The sequence below is a fragment of the Garra rufa genome, chromosome 21 (assembly GCF_049309525.1).
Source record: "Garra rufa chromosome 21, GarRuf1.0, whole genome shotgun sequence".
In the NCBI taxonomy this organism is placed as follows: domain Eukaryota; kingdom Metazoa; phylum Chordata; class Actinopteri; order Cypriniformes; family Cyprinidae; genus Garra; species Garra rufa.
In genome coordinates this window covers 15,314,739-15,334,000 of record NC_133381.1, presented here as the reverse complement: position 1 = coordinate 15,334,000, position 19,262 = coordinate 15,314,739, and the positions used below count along the sequence as shown (strand labels likewise).

Genomic DNA, 19,262 nt, shown 5'->3' with positions numbered 1-19,262 from the left:
GACGGCCGCTATCTCTGTTCCTGACGCGGCGGAGACCGCTCGCTCTGTTCCTGACACGGCGGAGACCGCTCGCTCTGTTCCTGGTGTGGCGGCGACCGCTATCTCTGTTCCTGACGCGGCGGAGACCGCTCGCTCTGTTCCTGACACGGCGGAGACCGCTCGCTCTGTTCCTGGTGTGGCGGCGACCGCTATCTCCGTTCCTGACGCGGCGGCGACCGCTATCTCCGTTCCTGATGCGGCGGTGACCGCTATCTCCGTTCCTGACGCTGCACGGGCCTGGCCCGCCATCCCTCCCCCTGTTTCACCTTCCCCCGTTCCTCCTCCCTCCAGACTGTTTTTGGCCTCAGGGAACGTCTGGGAGCTAACACTCTTATTTTTAAGAGTGTAAGACATAATTTTTTCAACATGATATTTTTAAACTGACAAGACTTTGGATCCTATGCATTAATTTAGCACAACTGCTGACTTCCCAAATGACTGAAGTATACATAAGGTGTCAATTTAATTCATTTCCATTAACACAGCCACAGCTCAGCTACTTAATTAATTATAGTAATATGCCAAAATGTGACTTAAGCACTGAATCCACAAGAAACTCACACGCTGATAATTTATGACAGGCATCCTCACCTCAGAGCAACTGGCTGCCAACCACCCATTTTCCCCTCTCAAATTGCACATTTCCCAACTTATTGATGATCTCACCACTTGCTCCACTCTGCTGTCAATCCCATAATGCCCCTCAAGTCTGCCGCTTGGCTCCCATAGTGAAAGAAATGAAAGCCTCACTCATACTCTGCCCTCTCCACTCCAGTAGACAAGTGTGGCTAGTCAGAAAAGCAGCATCATGTTAATTGAATCAATAAAACATAATTTGCAAACACTATGTTTTTCAGACCTCCACATAAAAATTTGAGAAATATGTGACCCTGGACCACAAAAACAATCTTAAATAGCACGGTATATTTGTAGCTACATTGTATAGTTCAAAATTATTGATTTTTCTTTTGTGTTAAAAACCATTAGGATATTAAGTAAAGATCATGTTCCATGAAGATATTTTGCAAATTTTCTAGCATAAATATATCCAAACTAGAGCCCGACCGATAAAGGATTCTGAAGGCCGATACCGATACAAATATTTGTCGGTTTTAAAATCCGATATTCCGATATATCGGCCGATATTTTATTTTATTTTTTTAAATTTCAGAAACACGCAACAAAACATTAACAGATTTCCCTAACATTGGTTATTTCTAGTTTTAACTAACATAATATGATATTTCATTTTAAAAAGAAACTTGTTTCTTTTATTGTCACAACAGAACAGAGGAACATCAAAATATATTAAAGTTCTGATAAATAAAATGTATAAAAATACAAACTTAAGATAAGAAACGTAAAGTCCTTTGAACAAAAACACAAAAACAACAACAACCAAATCAAAGTTACCAGTTTTAAAAGACTTGGTAAGCTTCATAAATATAACTTTGAGTAGTAATTCTGTTTTAACAATGTCAGCTTGCTTATCCCTTTACCTGCACTTTTCAAATTCTTTCCACCAAGCTACATCAAACCATTTTCAATCATCAGTTGCTGCCTGCCTTTTAAAACCTACTATTTAGTGATCTAAATCCATTATTTGACTCGCTAATGCTGCGGCTGAACGACAGTCTGCAATGCACACTTGGCGTCATTGTGGAATTGGGAATGTTCTTTTAATTGTTATTCAAGCAATGTATGTCTCGTAACCAACTCACCATGAACTAGGGTTGGGTATCATTTGAATTTTATCGATTCCGATTCTTTTCCCAATTTCGATTCCAGTTTAGTAAAACAACAACAACAACAACAACAACAAACGTCAAACATTAATATATCAAACATGTTTATTTTCAGTGCTTGCTTGCAACATATTATTTTATTACAGGGGTTCTCAACCTTTTTTTATACCAGGGGCCCACTCCTTCTCGGGTAAATTTTGCAAGGCCCCCCTATGCCTGACATTTCCTCTACAGGTGTTTATTTTTGAACCTTTTTATTAACCAAAACATTTGTTTTGCCTTTTTATTTTTCTCCTGCATGTTATAAAAAATATTCAAACAAACTTTAAATCAAAGCTATACTTTTGAATTTAAAAACTTTTTAACATGTATATACATATACAGACTTAAATCTCCTAAATTATTTAATTTAGACATTCTTTACAATTTCAGAGTACTCTTTCTTAAGTGACTGAATATCTATCGTTTGTATTTATTATAAAATAAACATATAAATGAAAAATACAGCAAATACATCACCATTGACCCTTACAAGATCCACCTCTATGGGTAAGCATTCATTATAAAACACTCAAAGGACATTCATTTTGAAAACTATGCAAATATTTTGAAATTTCGCGCAAATATGGATCAGAGCCCCAAAATCATGAATAGTTTGTGAATCAACAGCGGACTTATGCGTGCCTAATGTACGACTCCAATATACAAGAATGAATACATTAGGCACGCACGAGTTTGTTACTATTACTCTGATCATCTTTGCCTTTACATTAACGGGAGGGTTTGTTTCATGCAGCCAAGAGATGAAGTAGATACCTGTATTCCCGCAGGGGTATAAGTTACTTTTATGTGGGCTTTTGCGGGACGAAATAACATATATTCCTTTTGGAGCGGGCGGGCGCGGGACTAAAACATCCGTCCCTTGCATATCTCTAAGATGAAGTTTGCGTGCAGCGGTAGCTTTGTCTTCGGTTTTTATAAAGCGTAGCCACACTTTTGAGCACTTTGCGCGATCCATCTTGTAGATGGATGTTTACATTACCACATAAGGTCCTGGCAGATTGCACGCGCGGAAGGTCCTGGCAGATCACTAGATGAAAAATTGCACCCAGGATAAGAGGAATCGAAATTTTAATTTTATAACAAGCATCCGATTTCAGAATCGGAATCGATTTTCGATTCCCAACCCTACCATGAACACACTTCACCGATGATCTCACTCGCAGATAACTGGTTCTCTCTGCCCGATTCTGGCTGGATCAGCAGGTTGCAGGATGTGTGGCACGTTATACACGAGTGTTGCCAACAGGGACGGTGTAGAGTGCCCTTTGGTGGACAAACTATACAACGCCAACACTCATGACATGGTTGAAGGGTGTTTCGTCTATTTTTATTTTATTGTTGAAATATTAATTTATCGTCCATTATAAATGCCGATACCGATAGTTTGGAAAATGCCTAATATCAGCCTGCCGATAAATCGGTCGGGCTCTAATCCAAACCTAATTTTTTATTAGTAATATGCATTGCTAAGAACTTCATTTGGACAACTTTAAAGGCAATTTTCTCAGTATTTTGATTTTTTTGCAACCTCAGATTCCAGATTTTCAAATAGTTGTATCTCAGACAAATATTGTCCTATCTTAACAAACCATACATCAATGGAAAACACATTTATTCCACTTTCAGGTAAAAAAAAATACCCTTATGACTGGTTTTGTGGTCCAGGGTCTCACATGTATTCACTGTAAAAAGTTTTCCCCAGTTTCAACTTAAAAACTTAAGATTAGCAGCTGCCTTAATATTTTAAGTTAAATCAACTTAAAACTACAAGTCATTTCAACTCACTACAATAAAATGAATAAAAATGACCTTTAAGTTAGTTTAACTTAAAATTTTAAGGCAGCAGATGAACAAGTTTTTGAGATGAAACTGGTGAAAACTTTTTACAGTGTTTCTTTGTATCTTTATAGACAACAGGTACTCAGTAGGGATGTCAATTATCAACTATTCAGGCTGGTTGTCTAAATCACTAGCTGGAATGTGTAACAAGTAATCAACAGCACAGACTTAATCACAGAACACTCAGTCAATCAATAGAGTTATTGACAACTATAAAACAAATATATAGGCTAAATCTACAATCTTTTATTGCTGGATATAAAATAAGAGAAACATCACTCACAGCAAACAATTGAAGACTGACAGTAATTGTCTTAAAATTTATTAAAAGTGGTCGAGTTATTGGAAAAGTGGTGCTGTAATGGTTGTAGTGGCAGGGCTTTAAAGTTAATTAAATTAAACATAAGATGCAACTTCTCAGACAGAGTTAACTGTCGTCAGTGATTCACTGCATTTGGCACAACGCTCTGTGAAAAGTTGCATCTCTACATTCATTCCCTTTAAAGCACCACTGCTAAGAATATTACAGATAAGTCAATCTTGCAGTCTACTAGTCTGTTGTAAAACTTGATTGATATGGCTGAAGAACAAATTCTTGAATAGATGAGAGCAAAAGAAATATGAATATATCCTTGACAATAGTCTATTTCATTGCTTTTACAATGCAAAAAAAATAAATAAATAATAATTCAAAAATTATGCATTTACCACCATTCAAAAATTTTGGCCAGTAAATTTTTTTATTTGACTTTTTCTCTACAAGGACAAATTTAACTGATCAAAAGTGGCAGTAAACCCTGTATGATGTTTCAAAAGATTTCAATTTGAATAAATGCTGCTCTCTTGATCTTTCTACCAAAAAATCTGGAAAGAAATGTACTACAGTTTCCACAGAAATATAAAACAAAACAGTTTTCAACATTCATAAAAATAAGAAATATTTCTTGAGAACCGAAAAAGCATGTTAGAATGATTTCTGAAGTTCACTGAAGACTGAAGTAATGGCTGCTAAAAATCCAGCTTTGCCATCACAGGTATACTGTAAATTTTGCTTTAAAATATATAAATACAGAAAACAAATTTTTAAATCGAATAATATTTGACAATAATACATTTTTACTGTATTTTTGGTCAAATACATACAGCCTAAAAACACTAAATCTTAACAACCCCAAACTTTTGAAAGGTCGTGAATGTTTTTAATGCATAAATACTGCACACATGAGAGCGTCAAACAAACACACACACATAGTACATAAAGCACCAACAAAGACCTAGAACAGTCAAAACGCCATATGATGTTAAGTGTGATAAGAGATGGCACATCCGCTTAAGTGTCAGTCACGGAACATGGTTTGAGTCTAAAAATTCATCCAAGAGACATTTCTATCTCATTCCCCACTACAACCCCCGCTAACAGCACATATGTTACCACTCTCAAAACCATACTGACGTAACAGCCGGAAGACAGGCGTACGCAGAGCGTTAAGATAGCACACGATGAGTCATAATAGTCTGTCACCGATGGCAACTCCACTCAGGGTCACGGACCACCAATGAAGGATGTGCACTCCTCAAATCAAGAAGAAGGGATTAGAAAAGACAAGCCATTCAACACTCGATTAAGCCAACCCTGTTTTCTCATACTGTATGGAGCCCCGCATAAAAAATTTAGCTGTTCGGTGCAGAGTTTGGCCAAGATACTGTAGTAGTCACTCAACATAGGGTGTACAGAGTGATATAAAAAAAGAGGCATGCTGGTCTGGATTTGAATTATGCATGAGAAGAAGGCAGAAGTGGAGATGGTCATGTTGGAACAGATTGGTGTCTCCATCAGCTAAAAGAGGTTTTTATATCCACCAGCAGCAGTTTGTGTGACTGAGCATTTTCAACAAAGTGTGATAGCTAGAAAGTCTAAAGCTACTTCAGAAGTAAACTGCCATTTCTGAGCTTCTTTTATCCCTAGAAATTTATGCCGCCCTCGGGCTATAAACAATACTTTAAGTGCCTTAGGAGAACCTCAATATGTATGTGTGTGTTTTTTACAGGCCTATACATTTGCCTGGGTGTGTGTGTGTGTCAAAATATATTTAGCTATGAGTATGCTTGTCAATTGTTTTTCCCATGGAACATTTTGGATTAACTTTTAAAAAGTCCTTGACAACTATTACACAGTATACTTAGGCTACATATTTCTGAAACATGAATGAAATGACTCTTTTCATTTCCTAACTGAGATTTTATACATTTTTACATACGTTGGAAAGGACATACGTGCTTTGTTCTTCGTCTTTTTTTTTTTTTTGCATGTTTGCTTCGTAAACACTGGGTCGGTACTTCTGCCTACGCCACACGTAACCTTTCCAATGTGACTATGTAATGCATAAAGTTGAGCTAGTGCAGACGAGCATTTGTGGTTAGTTTATAAATGTTAAATTTTTTTTACAAAATGACTGTTCATTTCACTACATAAGGGCTTATTCCTCGGCTGGGATCGTGTAGAGCCCTTTAAAGCTGCATTGAAACTGCAGTTTGGACCTTCAACCTGTTGGCTCCCATTAAAGTCCACTATACAGTTAAGGTCAAAATTTTACATCCTCCTTTCAGAATCTGCAAAATGTTCATTATTTTACCAAAATAAGAGAGATCATATAAAATGCTTGTTATTGTTTATTTAGTACTGACCTGAATAAGATATTTTACATAAAAGATGTTTGCATATAGTCCACAAGGGAAAATAATAGTTGAATTTATAAGAATGACCCTGTTCAAAAGATTACATACCCTTGATTCTTAATACTGTGTTCTTACCTGAATGATCCACAGCTGTGTTTAGTGATAGTTGTTCATGAGTCCCTTGTTTGTCCTGAACAGTTAAACTACCTTCTGTTCTTCAGAAAAATCCTTCAGGTTCCACAAATTCTTTGGTTTTCCAGCATTTCCGTGCATTTGAACCCTTTCCAACAATAACTGTATGATTTTGAGATCCATCTTATTACACTGATTACAACTAAGGGACTTATATAACTATTACAAAAGGTTCAAATGCTCATTGATGCACCGGAAGGAAAAACCATACATTAAGAGACTGGGGTGAAAACTTTTGAACAGAATGGAGATGTGTACATTTTTCTTATTTTGCCTAAATATCCTATTTTTTGTTTGTTTGTTTTTTAGTTATGCCCTTCAGAAGCTACAGAAGATAGTTAGATATTTCCTAGAAGACAAAATAAGTTAAATTTACCCTGATCTTCAAATTCAAAATTTGAAGCCAATGAAATTTGACTCTTCTGTAATAGTTGCATGAGTCCTTCAGTTGTCCTCAGTGTGAAAAGATTGCTTTTAAAATCATACAGTCATTGTTGGAAAGGCTTCAGATAATATACAAAAATTGGTGAAAAACCAAAGATTTGTGGAACCTGAAGTATTTTTCCAAAGAATAGCGGGCAGTTTAACTGTTCAGGACAAGTGAGGGAGTCAAAAAAACACAGCTGTGGATCATTCAGGTAACAACACAGTATTAAGAATGAAGGGGGTGTAAACTTTTGAATGGGGTCATTTTATAAATTCATTATTTTCTCTCTATATGTAAACACCTTTTACGTGAAAAAAATACTATTCCTACTCCTATGTCTATTTTCAACTATTTATCTTCAGTTTCAAAAACTGTACTAATGGTTGGTCAACAGACATACAAATCAATGTTTTCACAGTTACACTTTATGAGGAATACAGTGTGAAGACAGCAGCTTTGTGTAGAACTGTGTGGCTAACAAGCTGATGACTGTACTTGAGGGACATGTGACTCATCTCTTTTTCCAGCACTTTTGGACACTATGTAGCAGACACCAGGTACACTTCTCGATTTAGTATTCTGTCTCCGCCGTCTCTCTGTCTTTGTATCTGTCTATTTCTCAGTCTGTCTCTCCCTCACAGTACGGATTGAGCAGGACAGCTCAAGAATGTACAGGCCTATGCTACAAAACACCAAGTTAGGTAAAACTGCCATCATCTACGAGCAATATTGTTATTTAATTACACCATTGTGTTAGGTGCTGAGTAAGGAATTGTGTGTTTGAAGATATAAGGTAAAAACTTGAAATTAAGTATAAAAACGTTGCTGAATGAATTAGAGTGTCAATGTTTTCCCTCCAGTTAGCATTGCTGATTTTTTCATTAAGTCACACTAAAATTGAAAAATATTGCATGATTACTAGGGAGTCCCACAAGGTTCAGGTTTAGGTCCTGTGACTTTTACTACTTTATAATGTTGACGGATCATGTTGTGCAATGCAGTGATGGAGTACTCGAGTCCTGGACTCGGACTCGAGTCCGACTCGAGTCACTATTCTTTGGACTCGAGTCCGACTCGAGAATCCACTCTCTGGACTTGTGACTCGACTTGGACTCGTGGATTGATGACTCGTACTTGGACTCGGACTCGAGGATATATACAATCGGACTTGAGCATTCATCACTTTGTTTTTGACTAAATATGTTATAAAAAAATTATATAAGGTGTTACACTTTTCCTGTTTCGTGCCCAAGACCGGCCGCGATCTCCCTTCACAGACACTGCTACCTCTCGCTCTCTTTGCTTGACAACACACTCACTGACGTCACTCACTTTTACGCTCGTGCAATGCATGATGCATGATTCGTGGGCTAAATGTTCACATTTGTAAAATGCAGAAAGACGTGCCCCGGATCGTGAAGTTCGCCTACGCGAATTTTGCTTCTAATGCTGGAAAGAGCAGCGCTATGTTGTGTGTGTAATCGCACAATTGAGGAAAAGACCGGGACATCCTCAAACTTGAACAGACACCTGTCACGGATGCACCCAGAAACATAAGCAAAATGCTTTCCATTGCCTAACGTTAGCTTTTTTCAAAAAAAATATTATTGACTAATGCATATATGATAACAAACAGAAGAAGCTAGGGTTAATGTATGTCTGGTTCAGATTACAGCATTTTTTTTGTCTGTTGATAACTTAACGTTACTAGTCACTGTGCCAGATCAGATTTTTGCGATATTTGTCTGTTGCGATAGTCACTGTGTCAGATTAAACATTTTTTTGCAATTTTGACTCTTAAAATCCTGTGGTGTCGACAAGAAACATGTGAGACGTTACACGTTGCTTTCTGACCAGTCGCTTGCCGTCACACACACACACACACACACACACACACACACACACACACACACACACACACACACACACACACGTTAAATAATTCGGTCACACACACAATCTCTCTCTCTCTCTCTCTCTGCATATCGTATTGATTTTTACGTTTTAAGTATCTTTAAAATACAGTGTCCTGCAAAATGCAGGTTTCTTTTTTTCGCTGAGTGTATTTCTGTAATACAGTGTTAAAGGATTAGTTCACACAAAAATGGAAATTTCCTTATCATGTACTCCTCCCACTGCCATCCAGGATCTTTTTTTTTCTTCAGTGGAAAATAAATTGTTTTCTTAAAGAAAATCATTTCAGGATGTTTTCTTAATGGACTTCAATGCCAAGTCAGTTGGTTGTTCTTGTTTCCTCATCAGGGTGGGTAAATTATTAGGAAATTTTCATTTTGAGGTAAACTAATAATTTAATGTTACTTATATATTAGAAATATATAAAAAAAAAATATTTAAACTATTAAATAAATATAATCGTGCCACAACTGAAGACATGTAGACTCGAATACGGGACTCGAGACTCGACTCGGACTCGAACTCTGGTAATGGTGACTCGACTTGGACTCGACTCGGACTCTTCTTTGGTGACTCGGACTTGGACTCGGACTCGAACACTGGGACTCGAGACTCGACTCGGACTCGACAGTTGGTGACTCGACTACAACACTGGTGCAATGCATTGCAAACAAATTAAAATGTGGTTAGAAAGCTTATTGAAAGTCAATTTTTAATCTGGGAACAAATGTCTAGCTGGCATCTTGGTTGATAATATTCTACACTTTCAACTTCAAGTAGAAAACTAATGAGAATTTATCATCAGCTGAGGAATTAATCAAGTAGACTACTGAGAATTACACTCCTACAGTTCAACAGTCTTACAGTTGGAGTTTATTGGCATGCATGCAACAGCAGCTACAACTTTTGCTTGATTATCGGTGGCCGCTCTCGGTCACACAGAGTGCACTTTATGATTTAACATTTCCAAGCCAATTTTACACCAAATTCCTCATTATACAGTATTTCTCTCTTCTTCCAAAGAAATACAAACTCGTGAGTGGGCAACCAAGCCTAGAAATTCCATCTGTTCACACTGAATTGGAACAAATTAATGCACCATACTCCTATGGTAACACAATACACTTACAGTATATTATATACTCTCAACCATTTATGATCAATTCAGTGAGTGCTTTTTTATTGGTGTTTTATTTGCTACTGTAATTTTGTAGGTGTACTATTTTTATTCTGTTATATTTATCATTTTTTATAGAGCACATGGCAACAGCGGAGCATTGCTGCTAAATAAATAATGAGCAAATAAGTACATCATGTTAGAAAGTGGTTCACATGCTACTTAAAAATCGTCTTTTGTTCTTGACATAGTGTCTTTGAATTCATATACAGTATGTGTACATACATATATGTAACCCTAGACCGCAAACCCAGTCATAAGGTTCAATTTTTTGAACATTAATATATAAATAAGCTTTCCATTGATGTATGGTCTTTTAGGATAGGACAATATTTGACCGAAATACAACTACTTGAAAATTTGGTGCAAAAAAAAAAAATCTAAATATTGAGAAAATCACCTTTAAAGTTGTCCAAATGAAGGTCTTGCAATGCAAATTACTAATCAAAAATTACGTTTTGATATATTTACGGTAGTAAATTTACAAAATATCTTCATGGAACATCATCTCTACTTAAGATCCTAATAATTTTTGGCATAATAAAGATAAAATCTATAATTTTGATCTGCATAAGTCTGCCTCTTTACAGTTACTCCCGAGGACTTGTAAATCTAAGATTTTCAAGAACTACTTGATTTACAATGCTATTGGGAAACAGTCCGTAATTCCACGATGATTTGCACGGCCGTTTTTACAATCCACTTACAGTTGCGATGTTTTCGGGAAAAGTGGCCCCGTTCTGCCTAAGGTCCTTCATACATCTATTCAGCTCTTTGAGATCTTTGAGAAAAGCCTTTGATAAGGGGCTGGCCAGTAGTTATTAGTTCTTAACTGGGTGAGTTAATGTCTTGTGATGTGGAGAGAAGCGCCACAGTATCTCTGACTGCAGAGCACCTTTCCTTCCCGCACCTCCACGGCACAGCACACCTAATAGGACTGAAGCAGCATGGAGGAAATGTGAAAATCAACTGAAGGGTGAAGGAAATGAATTGAAAGAAGGAAGAAAAAAATAGAGTCCTGCAGGAAGATGCTGCAGCCTCTGATAGATGAATGATTCACTGTCTCCAAACTATATCTGACTGCCACATTCTGACAACATGTTTCAGCCGCACCTGAGGGAACAGATTGAAATTGAACAAGCTTAAGAGAGACGGGAGGGCAAGCTGGTACAGGACAGAAGACATACTAGTCGCAAAGGGGTTTGGGTCGCAAGTCTTTGCTGTATCAGAGGGTTGGGTCAAGGTTTGGCTGGTTAACATGGCCTTCTACTGTTGGTAGATGTCATAATTTCACCATCTGACACATCTTTCTACACAAATCTCTAAATATGAATTAATTCATAAAAACATGTAAATGTTAACACTACATGTAAAAAACATGCATTATCACAATGTTGATTAGGCGAAATCACCCCAAATACATCATAAATATTCAATAGATCGCCCAGTCCTACTGTCGGCATAAAAACTAAAATTATGAATTCATCACAGAGAAGCACTCAAATACCTGATTCATTATCAGAGCTCATTTAAGCAGGCCACTAATTAATGATACGACGACTGACCATGATTGAAACTGTAATTTGCCACACAAGTCTTTAAATATGTGATAATGGCTTCGTGAAAAATTCATGTTCCTTTTTCTGAGTCTCCATAGGGTGAGTGGTGACATTAGTGGCTCTCAGCCACAATGACAGACTTTAGTTCCCAATCAGCAATACAAATGACTTTGACTCAAGCCATAATGAGCAAATTACCACTCATCAGAAAGATGGAGAGTAAAAAAGGTCAAGAAAGTTTTGATGTCCACCTCTCCTTTTTCAGAACATGAGTTTTGCCCTACAGAGATACTCATAGACACAACGTAAAACTGTTAAAGTCCCCATGAAATATGTTAGCCTTAAGGTTATCTGTAAGCTAGTGTGCTCCAAAACAATGACAAAATTCGCATTTAGAAGATATAAGCATTTAAAACTTACAGTCTGTAACTTTCGCCGATATGGATCAACGGTTTTGATGACAGCATCCTGCACTTCAGCTTTTCATCAAACTTTCTGTCCAATCAAATGCTCTCTAGAATCTAGAGCATCCCGCCCCCTACACTATAAATACACTCTGAAACTGTGGCTAAAATTGGTCACTTGTTCACAGAATGTATGGGGAATGGCACATATTGCATTATATAGGGCAGTGGTTCGCAAAATTTTATACCAAAAACCACCTCTCCAAGTTTGTAGGCCTAACTATTCAGCTCTGTGCAGTTAGAAAACAAGGCAGTTTTATTAATTAATAAGAGTATTTATTGTTGTCAGCCACTTTAACATTGTAAATACAATGTCAAAGGAAAATAAAAAAATGCAATAATGATTAAATTAAAATGTGTTATAGCTAAAAGTTAAATAAAAACTGTACAGTACTTAAATGTAAAAAAAAAAAAACTTTACTCAAATATTACATTTGAATGTATTGTGTTTTAACATTAATTTATATTTAGTTTAGTGATTCCTCTGCGTACCACTAGAGGAAGCCTGAGTAACACACTTTGAGAACCACTGATATAGGGTATAGGGAATGATTCAGACAGTTTAAATATGCTTTCCATTGGGGCAAAATAAGTCTGGTTTCAACAAGTCAGCACAGACGACAAAACATGTCTGACAAATTTGAATTCTACACAGAAAGCTATATTTTATAGCGATAATGATATTGTGGCTGTCATACGCTGTCAAATGCGGCTCTGGTCCAAGCTGTGATATAAATGAAACGCCATTGGCTATTAAAAAAATGGGGGTGGTACTGATTGATATATCCTGCCCTGTTTTCCTGTTTCAGTTGAAAATGCGTCAACACATAGAATAACGCTGCATGTTTCAAAGCACTTCAGTGGACCTTTAAATTAAACATGGCATTTTATAGCAGATTCCCATCGTGACAACTTACCCCATATAGCCACAAAAGGTCAATGTGTGATAGACTAAATCTTTCTTTTTTTTTTAATAGTTGAAATTTTTAATAGCTTTTTGTAGCCAGGACTGCAAGATGCATGTTTATGCATAAACTGACTGTCCAACATAAACTAGAAAGTGTGATAAATAGCCCCCCAAGTCACTTAACACCACTTTCGCATGTCTTACACATAGTTAGTCCCCAAACTGCACTTAAAACAAAGCTCATACTATTAAACATCCAAATAATTATTTAAAAAAAAAGTCCTACCTTTCTGTAAACCAGCATGTTTGGTGAGTCGTCCGTCTCTCCGTTGCTGTTTGAATTGAGGCTGTTGTTCTTCGCCATGGTTCAAAAACTCTGCAAAACAGCTACTCCAGTGGATATATACACCTGATAAGGAGAATTAAGGCATACACACGAACACACAAAATGTGATACACCTGCTTGCTTAAAACATTCAAACTTGCATTGGATACAAATCAAAGTATTTATGATGCTACAGCACTGCAGAAATGTTAATCCCCACCTGACTGTGTCATTTGTAATTACAACCATGCTTTACCAACGACATTTGAGTGAAAACCAAAATGCATGGCTATCATTTGGATTACAATCATATGTGGCTGTTTTAAAATCAGTTATGAGCTGGTGGTTGAGGATTTTCTTCTCAAGGTTAAAAGGATCCGATTATTAATTAAACGCTGAAAATCTGATGACAGCAGATCACAGATCAGACACACTTCTCAGTTTTGTAATATCGGTGGGACAGCCAATTAAATGCAAACACTGTTCCACCTCGCGCTGCACCCGTATGTCATGCATGCGAACGCTTTATGATGTGTCAAGCGAGATTCGCTGTCTTATCTCGCTTCAACCCGCCAGAAACGGGAGCAGGAAGCTAATTTTCGTGTAACCAAAAATGCACAGTCTTGCACAGACACCCGATCCTTTCAGAACCACAGACAGCTCCTCAGGCGGAACTGCAGCCCTTGCACGAGTCCTTAGAAACCTGGCATCACCAATAAAATGCACAACACAATCATAAAGCATCACTTCTGTTCACTCTTACCTCAAACACGCCCCGTCTCCCCCTGATATTTGGATCCGCTTTGCCAGAGTGGATCAAGCTCGTCCAGTTCGTCAGCTATCAGACGTATCATTCATTGGAAATATTAGTGATCCTTTGCTTGATGCTGACGCGTTATCGCGGGTAGGGATTCTGCTGAAGGACGGGGCACGCGCCAGCGACAAGGGCACGCGCATCCAACCTTGAACCAATCCTGGAGTCTACACAAAAGAGGAGGGAGTGCTTTTCTTCGAGGGATTTGGATTTTTTTCCTTTGTAAATAAATAGTTTAATGATTTTTAATTATGTCACTCAAGTCAATAGTACTAATAAGGCATACGATTTGATTATTAAATTGTGTTAATTAAAACATTAACATTATTTTATATACATTTAAAGTCTGCGTAAAGGCAATTCAATTGTTTCTAAACACATTATAGATGTTAGAAATGTATTGCTGAAAACACATTACATAGACTGTGAACTATGTAGTACTGAATTGTGGACCGTTAAACAGTTTTTCACCATTTTTGTGTTTAGGATTTTTTGTGAAGCCCTGAAATCTATGACACAATGGAGCCATTGAGCATGGGCCCTCACATATCTCTATAATAACAGAGCGTATAGAGGGTTTGCACTTACGTCATGATTTGGTCAGTTACCCGGATGCACAGCCATATTGGTGATGCTCGAATGTAAACAACAGCGTGGATTGCGTGGTTAATGTACTACTGAATAGGTTGTGCAAGAAAAATATCATAACAAACAAACACAAATGCTGTCAAGATTCTTGCTCTAGAAATCCTGGTTCAGTTTGGCCAACCACAAATGCCTTTTGTTCCTCAGACACTTTTTTTGCACTTGATTTCTTATAACTTTTGGCAGTCTATACTAAAGATGTTTTTCCCAGTCCAACCAATTAGTACAGCACAAAACATGACAATAATTGACCATTTTCGGCAGCAATATTCTGCAAAATATGCACGTTTCGTTGGCTCAGTGGCATAGTTTACATTCATTGCTGCCAGTATGGCCTATTGATGATGTGTTGTGAAAACCGTCTATTATAGAGCGCATTAGCATCAGTGGTTCGTCCGCTCAATCGTGAGATACTGTCATTACCTTTGGCTACTACAGCCAACAGTTTGCTAGCAAGCTATGCATTCGTCACATAAATGCATATAATTTAAAAACAGCTCAGCCTCCTTCAGCAGTATTTGACAGTTGAGAGAAGTGGCAGCCTTCCTACGAGTGGGCATGCTTTTAGTGCAGACAGCAGACACACCCCCAGCGTTTAAGAGCAGAGAATAGAGGTTTGCACTTATGTCATGATTTGGTCAGTTACCCGGATGTGCGGCCATATTGTTGATAATTGGACGTAAGCAACAGCATAGATTGCATGGTACTACTGAATACATTGTTCTTGTAAATTTATGCTGTCTAAACGATGGAAAAAAAAATTGTGGAAGCTGCTAAATCATATAGAAAAGGACTTAGTAAGCAGGAAAGGGTGCAATATTTTGACAAACTAAAGTTAATACAAGCAGTATTAGTTTAGATATTAGCCTAATATTTCACTTACCTGACCAGAAATAATAAGAACAAACACGAATGTTGTCAAGATTCTTGCCCTGGTAGAGTTTGGCCAACCACAAATGCCTTTTCCTCAGTTTTTTTCAAATTCCTCAGTTTTTGTACTCTTCTCCTTCATTCGTTCAAACTTTTGGCAGTCTATAGTACTCCAAATGTTTTTCCCGGTCCAACCAATTAGTACAGCCCAAAACATGACAATAATTTACTTATTTCAGCAGCAATATTCAGCAAAATATGCAAGTTTCATTCAATTCAGTGGCATTGTTTTCAGTGCCGCCAATATGGCCGATTGATGAAGCATCGCAAAAAGACTCTATACTACTAATTTCCGTTTTTTTAATCATTCAAATTTGACTGGGTGGTTAATAGCACATTTCTCTGTGGTGTGACGATGTCACGTATCTGGTCTATCCTGTCATCATGAACTCTTGCACCACACTTCATGGACTTCATTCCCCACAAGCCACTGCACTAATCACTGCATTCACCTGCTCTCACTTTACTGATTACCGCTCACAGCTGCACCTCATCACACTGACTGCATTTAAGCTTCTCACACACACAGCCACTCTGCGAAGTCTTATTGTTCCGTATGGTCTGTATTTCCGAGCGTTTCTTTCCGTGTTTGTTTTCCCTGTGTTTGATTCCTGGACTACTCCCCGTGTTTTGATTCTCGCTGCCAGCCCTGACCTTTCTGCCTGTTTTTTGACCACGATTTCTGCTTGACCCTTTGTGTTTGTTTGTATCAATAAAATGCTGCAAATGGATCCGAATGTCTCTGACCCTCCTTGTGACAGAAGACTTCGCCGCTACAAGGATCCAGCAGTGAGTATGGTGTCATCCGGTTCCAGCACGAACCCCATGGTACAGATCATGCTGCTCAAGCAGGGTGAGCGGACAATCGAGGATTTTGTTATGGACTTCATTGAATTGGCAAATCTGTCGTCGATGGATGAGACGTGCCTCATGATTTTTTTTCGTGGAGGACTCTCAGAGCCATTGGCTTCCCACATGCCAAATTTTGAACCTGACTGGACACTGCATTACTACATGGATCTGGCTCTTTTGTTGTGTGGCTCTCCGTTTACGGTGGGTGAGGTAGAGCCACAGCACAAAATGACTGCCACGCCAGAGTCTGCAAGCAAGATGGCTGCCACGCCAGAGTCTGCAAGCAAGATGGCTGCCATGCCAGAGTCTGCAAGCAAGATGGCTGCCAACCCAGCGCCTGTTCACAAGATGGATGCCCTTCTAGAGTCTTTTCACAAGATGACCTCCCTTCTAGAGTCTGTTCGCAAGATGGCCGCCCTTCCAGAGCCTGTTTGCAAGATGGCCGCCTTCCCAGAGCCTCCGCTGGTGCTGCCCAGCCTTCCAGAGCCTCCGCTGGTTCAGCCCAGCCTTCCAGAGCCTCCGCTGGTTCAGCCCAGCCTTCCAGAATCTCCGCTGGTTCAGCCCGGCCTTCCAGAGCCTCCGCTGGTTCAGCCCGGCCTTCCAGAGCCTCCGCTGGTTCCGCCCGGCCTTCCAGAGCCTCCGCTGGTTCAGCCCGGCCTTCCAGAGCCTCCGCTGGTTCAGCCCGGCCTTCCAGAGCCTCCGCTGGTTCAGCCCGGCCTTCCAGAGCCTCCGCTGGTTCAGCCCGGCCTTCCAGAGCCTCCGCTGGTTCCGCCCGGCCTTCCAGAGTCTCCGCTGGTTCCGCCCGGCCTTCCAGAGTCTCCGCTGGTTCCGCCCGGCCTTCCAGAGTCTCCGCTGGTTCCGCCCGGCCTTCCAGAGTCTCCGCTGGTCCCGCCCGGCCTTTCAGAGTCTCCGCTGGTTCCGCCCGGCCTTCCAGAGTCTCCGCTGGTTCCGCCCGGCCTTCCAGAGCCTCCGCTGGTTCCGCCCAGCCTTCCAGACCCTCCGCTGGTTCAGCCCAGTCTTCCAGAGCCTCCGCTGGTTCCATCCAGTCGTCCTGAGATTCCTGTCTGCCCGGTTCTGGTCACGGAGCTCATGTATGGACTGTTCCCACCCACCCTCCCTGCTGCTCCAGTCCCGCCACCTCTGTCTCCTGACAGTCCCTCTGCTCACCCACATCCCACCTTCGGTGCAGAGGACTTGCCGTGGGACTGCCAGTCTCCATCAGTGTCCAGACTGAAGGATCCCTCACCATCACCTCCAGTCTCAGAGTCCTGGACTCCACCTCGGCCCTCCGACCCTGCGGCTCCACCCCGGCTCTGTGCTCCCTCGTCTCCGTTGTCGGCCGTCGGCCCACCAGCTCCTCCGGGATCCATCGTCTCTCCGGCTCCGCCCCGGTCAGTCGTCGCCCCACCTTCGCCTCTGGACTCTACTCCTCCGGCTGCGCCTCGTCACTCCGTCCTGCCGGCTCTGTGGACCTCCTCCCTCCCGTGGGCACAGCCTCGATCCTCTGTCACTCCGGCTCCGCTGCGTACCTCCGGACCTCCATCTCCGCCGGGGTCGCCAGAGCCTTGGGTTCCGCCTTGGTCCTCCGGATCCTCTGTGTCGCCCAGGACCATCGACTCTCCAGTTTCGCCTCGGGCTCCACCTCCGTCGGTCGGCCCCAGGCAGGAGCCAACCCTTCCTCCACCATGGCTTCTCCCTCCGTCGGCTCCGCCTCAGTTCGTGGTTCCAGTACCCCTACATGGACCTGGCCCTCCACCCCCCCCCCCCCTGTTCCGCCTCCGCTCCACCACCCTCCAGGTTGTATTAGGTGGTTAGAGCGTCTGGAAGCCGCTCCATGGGGAGGGGCTCTGTCACGTATCTGGTCTATCCTGTCATCATGAACTCTTGCACCACATTTCATGGACTTCATTCCCCACAAGCCACTGCACTAATCACTGCATTCACCTGCTCTCACTTTACTGATTACCGCTCACAGCTGCACCTCATCACACTGACTGCATTTAAGCTTCTCACACACACGCCACTCTGCGAAGTCTTATTGTTCCGTATGGTCTGTATTTCCGAGCGTTTCTTTCCGTGTTTGTTTTCCCTGTGTTTGATTCCTGGACTACTCCCCGTGTTTTGATTCTCGCTGCCAGCCCCGACCTTTCTGCCTGTTTTTTGACCACGATTTCTGCTTGACCCTTTGTGTTTGTTTGTATCAATAAAATGCTGCAAATGGATCCGAACGTCTCTGACCCTCCTTGTGACAGACGAACTCAAAACATGTATTTAATATTGCTTTACACAGACTTTAAAATATTAAACTACTGTTTATTAAAATAAAAACGATTTAATCATTGTATTATTATTTACATGTTACAGACGTTTTGTCAAAACAACTTACATTTCAGTCAAGAAGCACATTTGATCAGTTTTATTGTTTTCCTGAAACCATGGCCTTGGCGTTGTTAGCTCCATGCTCTACTGTTTAAGATACAGAAAAGGTATTATTATATTAAACAGTGGTAATCTGTTGAAAAACAAAATTGAATTTATGACTTGACAACTATTGGGAAAGTGATCAAATCTAAAGAAAAGTTCTTCTCCAATGACTGTCTCCAGGTGGCATTATTTGAAACAGACAAAAAATAAGAAATACAAACTGAGATTATTGCTTGTCTAAATGGTTTCATAAAGAACCTTTAACATCTG

General features: G+C 40.1%; 1 protein-coding gene across 2 annotated transcripts in view; it reads right to left on the bottom strand.

Moving 5' to 3' along the window:
* Nucleotides 1–19,040, bottom strand: part of rgs7a (regulator of G protein signaling 7a) — a 78,533-nt gene extending 59,493 nt beyond the window's left edge. For both annotated transcript variants that reach the window (XM_073826938.1, XM_073826939.1), the window contains exons 1-3: nucleotides 18,955–19,040; nucleotides 14,091–14,308; nucleotides 13,289–13,411 (exon numbers count right to left, since the gene is read on the bottom strand). In XM_073826938.1, coding sequence (XP_073683039.1) covers nucleotides 13,289–13,366 — 78 coding nt within the window. In that variant the 5' untranslated portion in view covers nucleotides 13,367–13,411; nucleotides 14,091–14,308; nucleotides 18,955–19,040. The remainder of the gene's footprint in view (nucleotides 1–13,288; nucleotides 13,412–14,090; nucleotides 14,309–18,954) is intronic.
* Nucleotides 19,041–19,262: the final 222 nt, after the last annotated feature.